Source organism: Polypterus senegalus, chromosome 13, assembly GCF_016835505.1.
Source record: "Polypterus senegalus isolate Bchr_013 chromosome 13, ASM1683550v1, whole genome shotgun sequence".
NCBI classification, from domain to species: Eukaryota; Metazoa; Chordata; class Cladistia; order Polypteriformes; family Polypteridae; genus Polypterus; species Polypterus senegalus.
The window spans coordinates 52,548,660-52,561,304 of NC_053166.1; the positions used below are offsets into that span (position 1 = coordinate 52,548,660).

Consider the following 12,645-nt stretch of genomic DNA (forward strand, 5'->3'; position numbering starts at 1 on the left):
TTCCCCGGGGCCTCCTCCCGGTTGGACGTGCCCGGAACACCTCACCAGGGAGGCGTCCAGGAGGCATCCTGATCAGATGCCCGAGCCACCTCATCTGACTCCTCTCGATGTGGAGGAGCAGCGGCTCTACTCTGATCCCCTCCCGGATGACTGAGCTTCTCACCCTATCTTTAAGGGAAAGCCCAGACACCCTGCGGAGGGAACTCATTTCAGCTGCTTGTATTCGCGATCTCGTTCTTTCAGTCACTACCCATAGCACATGACCATAGGTGAGGGTAGGAGCGTAGATCGACTGGTAAATTGAGAGCTTTGCCTTACGGCTCAGCTCCTTTTTCACCACGACAGACCGATGCAGAGCCCGCATCACTGCGGATGCCGCACCGATCCGCCTGTCGATCTCACGCTCCATTCTTCCCTCACTCGTGAACAAGACCCCGAGATACTTGAACTCCTCCACTTGGGGCAGGATCTCTCCCCCAACCCTGAGAGGGCACTCCACCCTTTTCCAGCTGAGGACCTTGGTCTCAGATTTGGAGGGGCTGATTCTCATCCCAGCCGCTTCACACTCAGCTGCAAACCGATCCAGAGAGAGCTGAAGATCACGGCCTGATGAAGCAAACAGGACAACATCATCTGCAAAAAGCAGTGACCCAATCCTGAGTCGACCAACCCGGACCCCTTCAACACCCTGGCTGTGCCTAGAAATTCTGTCCATAAACATATAAATAATGACAGGAAATCAGGGACAGGAAAATAAAAGAGCCCTGACACCCACTGTCATAATAAGAGCCTTCACTGTACATTTTAGTATGAAAAGCACTCATATCAGAAGGATTATAAAATGAGCTGTCAGCATCACTAAGCTGTGTCTGTTTGAAGTTGTAGGGTTGAAAATAAGAGAGTCTTGTTAAAGAAGGTCATAGAAAGAAGGTAAACAGTCCTTACCAGTTGTTCTGATATTAGCCAAGTGACTGAACAGAATCAGCACAGGATAAGGGATAATTGAGGAACAGGTAGGTTGCAGTCAAGTTCTGATCAAGTAATAGGAGACAATCAACAGTAATAGACAAGGGACAGATAGCTTATAGTCACATATTGGCAGAGTGATATTAAAAAACATTTCATTGAAAGTCATGTGCCAAGTGACAGATATATGGCAAGCCAAATTAACGTTTAGAGATATCTGAAAATATATTTTAAGATATCTGGACATGCATTTTAGGTAGCCCAATTTGAATTAAATATATCTGAAAAAGCATCTATTTCAAGATATCAAAAATCTGGGAACCCCCAGATAAACAGACAAGCAACCCAACTGGGCATGTGCATAATACCTTCCCTGGTTGGGATTAAAGAAGACAGGGAAGGATTATCTTTGAGGGGTGTTTATTCCCCCTAGGTGCTAGATGGTAGCAGCCTTCCATATCAGCACCCATTTGAGAACAAGCAAGGAATGCTGGTTGTACTCCGGTAGCAGAGCCCACCGTGGGTGCCACAAGATGGTGCTGCAAGGAGAGGTGCCCCTACTGTATTGGACTTCCATAAGACACAGAAGTACTTCCAACAGGCAGCAGCCCTGGCACCAGACGTACTCCTGCATTCCCTTGTCCAGGTGAGTTGGAGCTGGGAGGAAGGAAAGCAACATTCGACTGGAGGAAAGGCAGTGCAGTGCAATGAGGAGAGGTGATTGTGGGGTGATAACTTGTACATGGTGCTTGTTGGAGGAACTTGTACAATAAACATCTATTTAGTTGAACCTGGTTTTGTGTGTTCGTTTTGAGGTTTGGGTCTCACTGGCGAGTATAGCATCAAGTCAATGAAACTTCTGGGTTATTGATCTGGTCAGTTAAGTAGCAGAGGAGGTTGTTAATCAGTTTTAGTTGCTTTGGTTTTAATGACATTAACAACTGGTGCACAGAGGGGCAACAATGAGATGATCCCCAAAACAGGAATGGTTTAACAGGTGGAGGCCACTGACATTTTTCCCTCCTCATTTTTCTGACTGTTTTTTCACTAGTTTTGCATTTGGCTACAGTCAGTGTCACTACTGGTAGCATGAGACGATACCTGGACCCTACAGAGGTTGCACAGGTAGTCCAACTTCTCCAGGATGGCACATCAATACGTACCATTGCCAGAAGGTTTGTTTTGTCTCCCAGCACAGTCTTAAGGGCATGGAGGAGATTCCAGGAGACGGGCAATTACTCTAGGAGAGCTGGACAGGGACCCTCGTAGAAGGTCCTTAACCCATCAGCAGGACCGATTTCTGCTCCTTTGGGCAAGAAAGCACTGCCAAAGCCCTACAAAATGACCTTCAGCAGGCCACTAGTGTGAATGTCTCTGACTAAACAATCAGAAACAGACTTCATGAGGGTGTCCTGAGGGCTCCGACGTCCTCTAGAGCTGTGCTCACTGCCCAGCACCCTGGAGCTTGATTTGCATTTGCCATAGAATACCAGAATTGGCAGGCCCACCATTGGCACCCTGCGGTTTTCACACATGAGAGCAGGTTCACCTTGAGCACATGTGACAGAAGTGAAAGGGTCTGGAGAAGCCATGGAGAATGTTATACTGCCTGTAACATCATTCAGCATGACCGGTTTGGTGGTGGGTCAGTGATGGTCTGGGGAGACATATGCATGGAGGAACACACAGACCTCTACAGGATAGATGCTTGGATCCATTGTTAGACCCTATGCTGGTGCAGTGGGTCCTGGGTTCCTTCTGGTGCATGAGAATTCCCAGCCTCATGTGGCGAGAGTATGCAGGCAGTTCCTGGAGGATGAAGGAACTGATACTATTGACTGGCCCCCACGCTCGCCTGACCTAAATCCAATAGAACACCTCTGGGACATTATGTTACAGTCCATCCAACACCGCCAGGTTGCACCTCAGACTGTCCAGGAGCTCACTGATGCCCTGGTCCACATCTGGGAGGAGATCCCCAGGACACCATCTGTCGTCTCATTAGGAGCATTCCTCAACATTTTCAGGCATGCATACAAGCATGTGGGGGCCATACAAACTATGGAGTATGATTTGGAGTTGCTGAAATAAAATTTCGGCAAAATGAACTAGCCTGCTGCATCATTTTTTCATTTTGATTTTCAGAGTGTCTTTGAATTCAGCCCTCTGTAGGTTAATAATTTTCATTTCCATCAAATGATGTGGCATCCTTTCGTTCCTAACACATTACCTAGTCCATATCAGTATGGATGTCCTGTGTGATTGTTACTTAACTGCTTTTTGTTACTGTCATTTTGCAGTTAGAAACACAAATTAATGTGATATTTTTATTGTTTCCATAGGTAAACAAACAGTCTATATATTTTTTTCCTATCTCATATTTCTATAGATTTTGAGTTATAACTGTATTAGAATTATGACAATTGAAAAGGAGAGGACAAGGGCACTAAATGCAAACGAGAGCCAGCTATTTCAGTTTCCTTTCCAACTGTGAAATCATTAGCAGCTAACTGCTTGAATAAAAATGGCATTTCAAAATAAGTGACACAGCAAAATGTCAGGTTCTACAAAATGCAATCATATATTTTTTAAATTCTATAGACGGTAAATATTACGGTGTTAATTTGTAGAGGCATAATAAAGGTCTAATGCAGTAAATATGTATATGCCTAATTTAGATAGGAGTTCCAATTAATTGAAATAAAAATCCGTACAGGCTACAACCCTTCAAGTGCTTTGGAAATGGAGACTGTCAAACACCACCAAACATGGAGAGCCAGGAAGGAGAGAAAGTGACAGGTATCATTTGGGGGAGATGGAGAAACAGCAGGACTTCCTGCTGTGCTTTCAGATACATGGTATAAAGAGGGACTCAAAGTTCCACAGGCTGATAAGTACAGATCCAGATATCCTACAACTTAACAACTATGGCTGCATAACCATTTTGTCAGGAGATACAAGATATAATGGAAAAATGCATGTCTCCATGACAGAGTAAGGTTCAAACTCATGCCATATACTATAAAAATATATAAATAAAACCACATGCTCTAAACATATTGTATATGCCTGCATAAAAGCAAAGATTTATTATATATAAAATATTTTAAATATGCACATATTTTAAATTCACAGTTTATTTTAATCTTAATATAAATCTCTATTTATTGTGCTCACATTTCTCCACTGTCTTGTTTTAATATTGCTGTATGCTTTGCTTTGACATCTGCTTTGTCACAGCACATGTGCACTTACCATGCCAATAAAAATGAGTTGGAGGTGTGTTGCTGGTCAGTTTGAAACCTGACATTTGCTGTGCACTCCCATTTACTCCCATTCAGTTCCATACCAGGAATAGGCTGGTATTTATGCCACAACAATTCCAGTTCCATTCTTACTTTTACTCATTCTATACCTGGTGCTCATTTGAGGCCCAGAAGCCTCATGTATAAAATGTTACTTAGATTCCATTAGATCTCATTAGAGACGCAAAAACAGCATATGTATGAAAAAGATGATTTATAAAACCATACATAAACCAGGTCACACTACAAGTTCCTTTATAAATCTCAAATCAACTTAACATTCGTGCACATAGTGCTTGTAGCCACTCCCTATCACCACTGACCTGTAACCATGTATGGCTTTAAAAATGCCCTTTTATGAATATTCATGGCCTAATTACCATATACATTTGGGCATGTTCCTGAGTGATATTTTTACTTTCAAACTAAGAGAACAAAGAGGGAATTTCAGTGAATGTGAACTTGAGGTGTTACTGACATTTGGTGGAGTTTAAGAGTGGTCAGGGGGATGTGCTCCATCCCCTCAAAGGATGGCCTATGTTGCTAAAATAAGTCACATATAAAGGGTATTTTATCCTATATGTTAATCAATGAGCACAATGATGCAGTGGTACCACTGCTGTCTCATAGTGAGAAGTCTGGGGGTTGCATCCTGGGTGGTCTTTGTGTGGATTTTGCATGTGTGTCATTACTCTGGATTCCTTGCACAGTCCAAAGAATGCAGAATAGGTGAATTGACGATGCTAAGTCATCCCCTAATCTGTGTGTCTGCATGATCACCCTGCACCCTTATCCAGGGGTTGTCCCTGCCTGTACCCATTGCTTGCTAGTATAGGCAGCTGCCCATACCTTGGATAAGTGGATTTAGAGGATGGATGGCTCAATAAATACTATAATCTATCTTACCCAAAGCAACTTTCACTTACACATCACCAATACTTAAAAAAGACAGAGAAATCTGTGTATAGTTTCAATTACTGGTTAGTTCACTCTTTCGTGTGGAGCTTGAGATAGGTTATTTCAACTTGAATAGATTGTCTACAGTATTTTCCTCTTTTGCACACCATAAAGGTACTCCTGATGGTAAACAGAACCTCATTAGTTAGCAAGAGCGGTTAAACTGTAGCGCAGTTTATACCTGCCTGTAGAAACAGTGGTGTGATGGTCTGAGCAAATCTCCATTACACGTCACTCATTGCCCTGTTGGAAAATGTTCACAAAATGTGACATCTGTCTCTTTAATAAAGCAAATAAATAACAGAAAATACTCTAACTTAAAAATCAATCAAGTTGCACCTTAATGCTAAGCTATGGGTAGATTTTCAAATTTATTAAAATAAGAAAGTGCTAATTTTGCCACAATTAACATACACAGACAAACAAACATAAAATTCAACGCTCTGCATCATATTAATATAATTGTCCTTGTGTTCTTTGTTATGATGGTGGCTAACTTATAAGCCGATTTAGACATCCCCTTGGTGTTTTATGCTGAATTGGACCTTACTGTATATTACAGAGTCCATCACACAGAAATCACGTGATCCCTGTTTCATTGCAGGTTTAGAACAACCGGGTTTAGAAAATGGATGGATGGATGGACATCAGAATATGATTCATGTGTCATTGAAATACACAATTAAAAAAGATCTGTCCATTTCATTGTCCTGCCACCTAACTCACTAAAATGGCAAAACCAAAAATGTCAGCAGAGGATCTATGGCTGGTCAAAACTTTCTGTAACTTTCTTACAATTTTCCCACCAAGTTCGTGTTTAATAAATCCCAACTTTTGCATAAGAAATAGCTTATGCGTGTTTCCCATTATAAGTAAGTTTTATGCATGAGGCCCCAGGTGTTTTGTAGGGAGGCTAATAATTATCCCTGTCAACATCACAGACTGAACTAATCCATACACGGCAATGAAACTGCCTAAAAAAGGAGTATCAAAGACTGAAAGTCTCTCTTTATGAGATGTAACAATGCTAGCCATCAGAAAGCCAGACCAGATAAAAATAAATTGAAGAAAGCAAAATCAGAGGTGTTATGTTGTATAGAATTGGTGTAACTCTATTGGCTGTGTGACTGGAGAGAGGCCATTGTTCACCACAGCCTCATATCACTTTCTCTATTACAAATAAAAGCTCAACAAACACAGCACCACAATGCTTCCTGAACCAAAGTTTACAGTATATATACTGTATATATATATATATATATATATATATATATATATATATATATATATATATATATATATATATATATATATATATATTAAATATATATTTAACATCTAGCTGGTTGACAGAGAAGTCATCATTGACAGTTGCCACTCATGAAAAACTCAATATAAATAAAGTTCAACCATATCTATCAGATAAATAAGAGTATAAGAGAAGAAAAAAGTGCTCAACAAAATTTCAAGGAGTGACATAAATCACCCATAAGGCTCAGGGTGCAGGAGCTTCTATTTACAAGTTTTAACTGTAGGGCCAAATGATGTTTGGAACTAGCAATCAATCCCATGTATCTCCATATTTTTTTTTTCAGTGTGCCTATATCTGAATGAATAATCACAGAAAATTCCAGTGAATACCAGGACAGCTATGAGAAGTGAGTGTACATGTTACTAGAGCAAGACACAAGTAGCTGACACATTTGGAACATTTACCAGTTTAAAAGTGACCATCATTTTTTGGCCTAAACCATTCAGAATGAAATAGACTAGAATCCTGTGTGCAATTAAAAAAAATTAGATATCTGTTCATTCAAAACTACTTGATCATTCACTTGGCAATTGTGTTAGTTAAGTGGTAAGCTACTTGTAAAGACAATCCATTTTAGTCAGTCAGAGCTGAATTAGTCCAACGCTGAAAGTGCTCACGTCATTATGTCCATCCTCACTTAACCTGGATAATATCTTAAAAAGCAAAACTCTGCAAATTCTGGTCCCTCTTTTCTTGAGGCAGGGCATGCCCATGCCTGATCTGAGCTCTCTTCTTTTTTCACCTCTGCTGTAGTCTTGTGTCATCAGAAACAGTTGTGTCCATCTTGAGTGTCTGAACATTGCTAAAGAAGAAGTGCGCCTTCTCCTCATCTGGCAGAAAACTGGAGTATATCTCTCCTAGTCGAGTGCAAATTAAGCTTTCAGCCTGTTTGTCCTCAAGAGCAGCAGCCAGGGCCAGCTGGAAGTAACCTGAAGCATCAAAGGCATCCTAGAAGACAACAATAAGGTCAAAGTGATTAAGGCAGTTTTTTTCCCTTTACCGGAGAAACTAAAGGCTATGTCACATTTTGTGACTTTAACATCGATTTTCAGTTGTAGCCTTCATTTAGTAAGTCAGAGGCAATCAGTGGTGTGCCATCTTGAATTGGTCACCTAAAGTGACATGCCCAATGACTTAATCAAATTAGTCCACGACTTGCTCCGGTTTGTCTTTACTTGTAGGGGAAGGCAGTGTGTGCATGTGAGCTGACAACTAATGAATGTTCACCAGGATGTACAAAGGATTTAATGTAGTGATGAGGAATAAAGAAAAAGTGTGTTTCGGACCTCACAAACAGAAGAGAAGCACATCTGTCTGATGTCTTGTGTTTTACATAACACAACAGAATAGAAAAAAGAAAAACAAAAATGGCAGAAATTGTGGCTAAACTCACCATATTGTTAAACCTTCGTACTGTGCCGGCTACATCAGGTAGCGTATTATTGGCTGTCACGAAAAGGGGCAAGCGTGAGTGTGCTGGATGGTTGGTACATGATTGCTACACGTGGCATACCAGGGATGTTCAGTCATACAGGGTAGTGCAAAAAGATCTCCAACATTTCGATGGAGAACTGTGTGGGCTGTAGTGGGGGTGGAGAGGTGGGGTTGGTCCCATTCGGTAGGTTAGGCTCTATCATTTTCAGTACCCATCATGAGTTGGACTGGTGAACATCGGGGCTTTTTTGTTCAACCATATTAGATAGATAGATAGATAGATAGATAGATAGATAGATAGATAGATAGATAGATAGATAGATAGATAGATAGATAGATAGATAGATAGATAGATAGATACTTTTTTAATCCCAAGGGGAAATTCACATACTCCAGCAGCAGCATATTGATAAAAAACAATATTAAAGAGTGATAAAAATGCATGTTAACGTTTACCCCTCCCAGGTGGAATTGAAGAGTCGCATAGTGTGGGGGAGGAACGATCTCCTCAGTCTGTCAGTGGAGCAGGACGGTGACAGCAGTCTGTCGCTGAAGCTGCTCCTCTGTCTGGAGATGATACTGTTCATGACATATTATGACAACAACCATTCTGTGATAGCGATGCAGTGAGCGTTCTGTACACACTTCATGCTTGGTTGAAGTGCATCTGCACCAGATCGGAAAATGATTTTCCTATGGATTTCTAACCTTCAAGCAACTGGGTCCACACTGAAAAGAAAATCACCTGGCAGACGTAGAACAGAGCATGTGTGGTTTCAACAGGATGGGGCACAGCTCACAGAACACGACATTCGCTCTGAGTGTTGAGGAAAATGTTCTCTGGGCATTTGATCTCTTTAAGGGGAGAAGTGGGGTGGCTGGCACGGTCACCAGATTTAAGCCCATGTGACTTTTTCCTTTGGGGATCCCTAAAGGAAAAGGTTTTCAAACATCGTCCTCGATCTCTTGAGGATTTGAAGGAAAGGATCAGACAGGAAATCAACACCATTCCACCTGAGATGACCCAGAGAGTGATGGAGAATTTCCGGGAATGTCTTCAGCAATGTATTGCCAACAACGGCCACCATTTGTCTGATATGACTTTTAAAACCCATTAAAACAAAACTGTTTTTTATGTACTTTTCAGAACTATACTGTATACAATTTGTTTTAGATAGCTTTGTTCATTTTTTATACCCCTTCAAAATGTGGGAGATCTTTATGCTCCACCCTGTATAAATTAACATGGTCCAAAAAGGAGATAAGTAACAGCAGTTGGCAAATCTGACATACCCCATCACCTGAAGTCACGTAATTGTAACATCAGCTTTAGAGAGATGAGAGTGGGGTCTTTGCCTCAAGAATAGTTTTCAAAATGATAAGGGCAACCACTTGAGAAAAACTGTAGCCCATTAATGTTTTAATTATTCTATAAATGGAAAAAGCACATCAAAGTCAATACTGTATACAAACATTTGGTGAATTTATACTGAGATAGTGAGCACAATGTAATCAAGAAATTTCTATCAATTCTACACTGAATTCTGTGACTTGTTCTCCTCTGCACTCAAAAAATAAGCTAAAATGCTGCCACCTACCTTCAGTTTGTGCAAAGTCAGCTGTCCCAGCTTGTAGTAGACTTTAGCAAAATAGCTGGCCTGGTCCGCTTTATTTAAAAGCAAGGGGGTGAAGGAGAGGGCCTTCAAATAATAATTTTCTGCTAGTTCATACTGCTCTAATGAGAAGTGCACTGAAGCTAGCCGATGAAGGGATGAGCGTTCCTTCAGTTGATCTCCTGAAAGTATGCAAAGGAAACAGATAGAGTGTCAAACACCAGTTTTGTTCCAACAAAATAAGTGCCTCATCCATACTACAATTGTACCAAGAAAGTAGGCTAGCCCAAAAAGTCCTTCATTCAAAACAAATTGACCTCTAAGTTTGTTACATTTTGAAATGATCGCAAATGATATTTAACTATTCTAGGTTATAATTCACTTCTTACACCTTAATAACTATACAAGCTAAAATAACAAACGTGCTATATAATGTGACAGGGTCTCTGGCTGGTAGAGAGAGAAAAAGCAGTTTTGGAACTAGCATTACTGAAAAACGGTTTAGTCAAACTCATAGTAGGAAAAGAAGAAGCCACACCGGTGGTGACAAAGCTGCTCTAAGTATCAGTGTGTGTGTAAGCAGCTGACTGGAGCAGTGTGCCGTGTAGGTCTGATCAGTGCCCTGGAAAAATAATATGAGGCACTGACACAAACAAGAAAGAGAGCTCTGGCCTGGGTGTATGCCTAGGGGACATGTGGCCTAACAGCCATCAAGGGTGCCCAGTTGTCTGGTTGACAAGTGGGAAGGTAGAACTTTGGATGGATTCTCCTAAGCCATCAAACCAAGCAGGAGCACAGGGCACCAGTGGGGTTTGTGCCAGATATGTGTGAATTGAAAGGCACTCCATTGGATAGGAAAGGATGCCAGCCTGTTAGTAAGGCCCAAGATTGCTGCAAGATTTTACTTTTGATTTATTAATTTGACATTTTATGTTAATACTTTTGCCCACCTCACTTTTTGTTTATCTTTGCATAATAAATGCCCTTACTACTGTAATTCGTCAGGTATCTTTGGCTGATGTTGGAGATGTACAAGAGCACCAACTACTGTCACAATAAAATGGGACAGGAAGTGCCAGGTCAGAAAACCACACAGCACACAGGTGACGAAAGATACAAAAATGTGATGTGGTTATTGAATAAACCTATTAGGGTGATTAGGGTGAAATTAACACACTTAAAATAAAAAAAAAAAAATGTTGCCTCTCTGGCACCACTGTTACTCTGGTAGGGTTGTTTGTCCACTTGCTCGTCTTAGTACAATGCTGACCTGCACCCTTTCTCATCTCCTCTCTTTCTTTTTCAATCTCTCTATCTATCTCTCTCTCTATCTATCTATCTATCTATCTACCCAGACCCTAGCCTCTCTTGCCTCCTACCTCATGATTCATTAGCTTTTATCTAGTCATAAGGCCAGTCAATTGTGCCTACTGCTAGGGCACCTACCTTCTAGAGCCCAGGGAGTGGTGATGACATCTCACAGGTGACTTTGCAATTCTAAAATATGAAACTCACTAGGAAGAATTTTGTGGGAATTATGAAATGAAAAATAAGGAATATTTCCCCTTAAAGACTCATTCACTCTAACATGTTTACCTTTGTTCTTTTCCATAGCTGCTTAATGCAGATAATTTCCAGCACACAATTAATTCTATGTATGCCTCTCACTCTAAATAACATGCAGAGAGTATCGCATTTATACATATGTGCTGTTCTCCGTATTTTCAACACGAAGACCCACCAAAATGCAACTCACAGAAAACCTAACTACATGGAAAGCTTCTTGCCCCTCCACCTCCCAGGCTTTTACCCGCCAATTTCCTACAGATGAGCTTGATTTTATGTCTGCTCCATGCCCGATGGAGTTTTGTGTTACTGATAAATCTTTATGACTGATATCACCAAGTTTGAGCAAGTAGAATAACAACACAGCTCAACACAATGCCTACACGTGATAGTTCAGTGATCTTTTTTTCACTAGAGATCTTTATTTAAATATTAAATGACAGGCAGAGGCATGCAAAATGAATGCATGGAAATACTTCCATGCAGAACTAAACATCTTGTGTTGATGACATGAATTTCACTGTTTTTTGCAAATGAAAGAGGGAGTTTTGCGGCAAATTCAGTTTCACGCAAATCATTTCACAAATCCCTACCATGGAAGAAACTACAAACTTCAACCCAAGCCATTTCTCAAAAGAATCATATTTGTGCCCATGCCTAAGAGCCACCGAGAGCACATACTGCATGTTTGGGGGCATTACTGCCTCTAGTGTTCACTGTTTTTCAACACTGGCAGCTACTTGACATCTCATGCTGTCTGTATGCTTCTTGCTTTTGCTAGATTGTATTTGTAGGACATAATGTTGATCCATTCTAGAGGGGTGTGTGTGTATATAGTTAGGGGTACATGTATAAATAGAGAAAAAAGCATGAAAATGCACTTAAAAACATTTTAGATCTTTGTAGCTAAAAGTAATTATTAAATGAAATAAACACTTTATTGGACAATGTAAGTTCAGAAAATGGATAGGTTAATAAAAGGTGATTTAAAAAGTCAGGTAACCCCAGAAATCCCTAAATATTTGCACAAAATACCAGAGAATGTGTAGAATTCAGGATAGGGTTGTCTGTTGAAAAATTCAAAGAAAACAAAGCCGGCTTCAGATATAAACTTCACTCATTTTGGTTTGCACATCATGATGGCACAGTGCTGTCTCATAGCTATGAGAGACTCCGCTTGAATCACGGCCTATCACTGTCACTGTTTGGGGGAAGTTTGCATACACAATTCCCCCTCCCAAATCTGTGTATTTATCTTTATTATATGTTTTTCTGTGATATGCAGGTTAACTTAACTGGTGACTATTAACTGGCCCTATAGGTGAATGCTATACTCTGCATACATCATGCCATACTTATGGTCACATTTAGTACTCTACATTATGCTTTTCATCCATCCATCCATTTTCCAACCCATCCATCCATCCATTTTCCAACCCGCTGAATCCAAACACAGGGTCACGGGGGTCTGCTGGAGCCAATCCCAGCCAAT

At 40.7% G+C, this 12,645-nt stretch overlaps 1 protein-coding gene across 8 annotated transcripts in view; it reads right to left on the minus strand.

Annotated features, from left to right (window-relative positions):
* Positions 1-6,810: 6,810 nt before the first annotated feature.
* sh3tc2 (SH3 domain and tetratricopeptide repeats 2) overlaps positions 6,811-12,645 on the minus strand; it is an 80,932-nt gene continuing 75,097 nt past the window's right edge. For all 8 annotated transcript variants that reach the window (XM_039773943.1, XM_039773942.1, XM_039773946.1 and 5 more), the window contains exons 17-18: positions 9,573-9,769; positions 6,811-7,488 (exon numbers count right to left, since the gene is read on the minus strand). In XM_039773943.1, the coding sequence (XP_039629877.1) occupies positions 7,279-7,488; positions 9,573-9,769 (407 nt within the window). In that variant the 3' untranslated portion in view covers positions 6,811-7,278. The remainder of the gene's footprint in view (positions 7,489-9,572; positions 9,770-12,645) is intronic.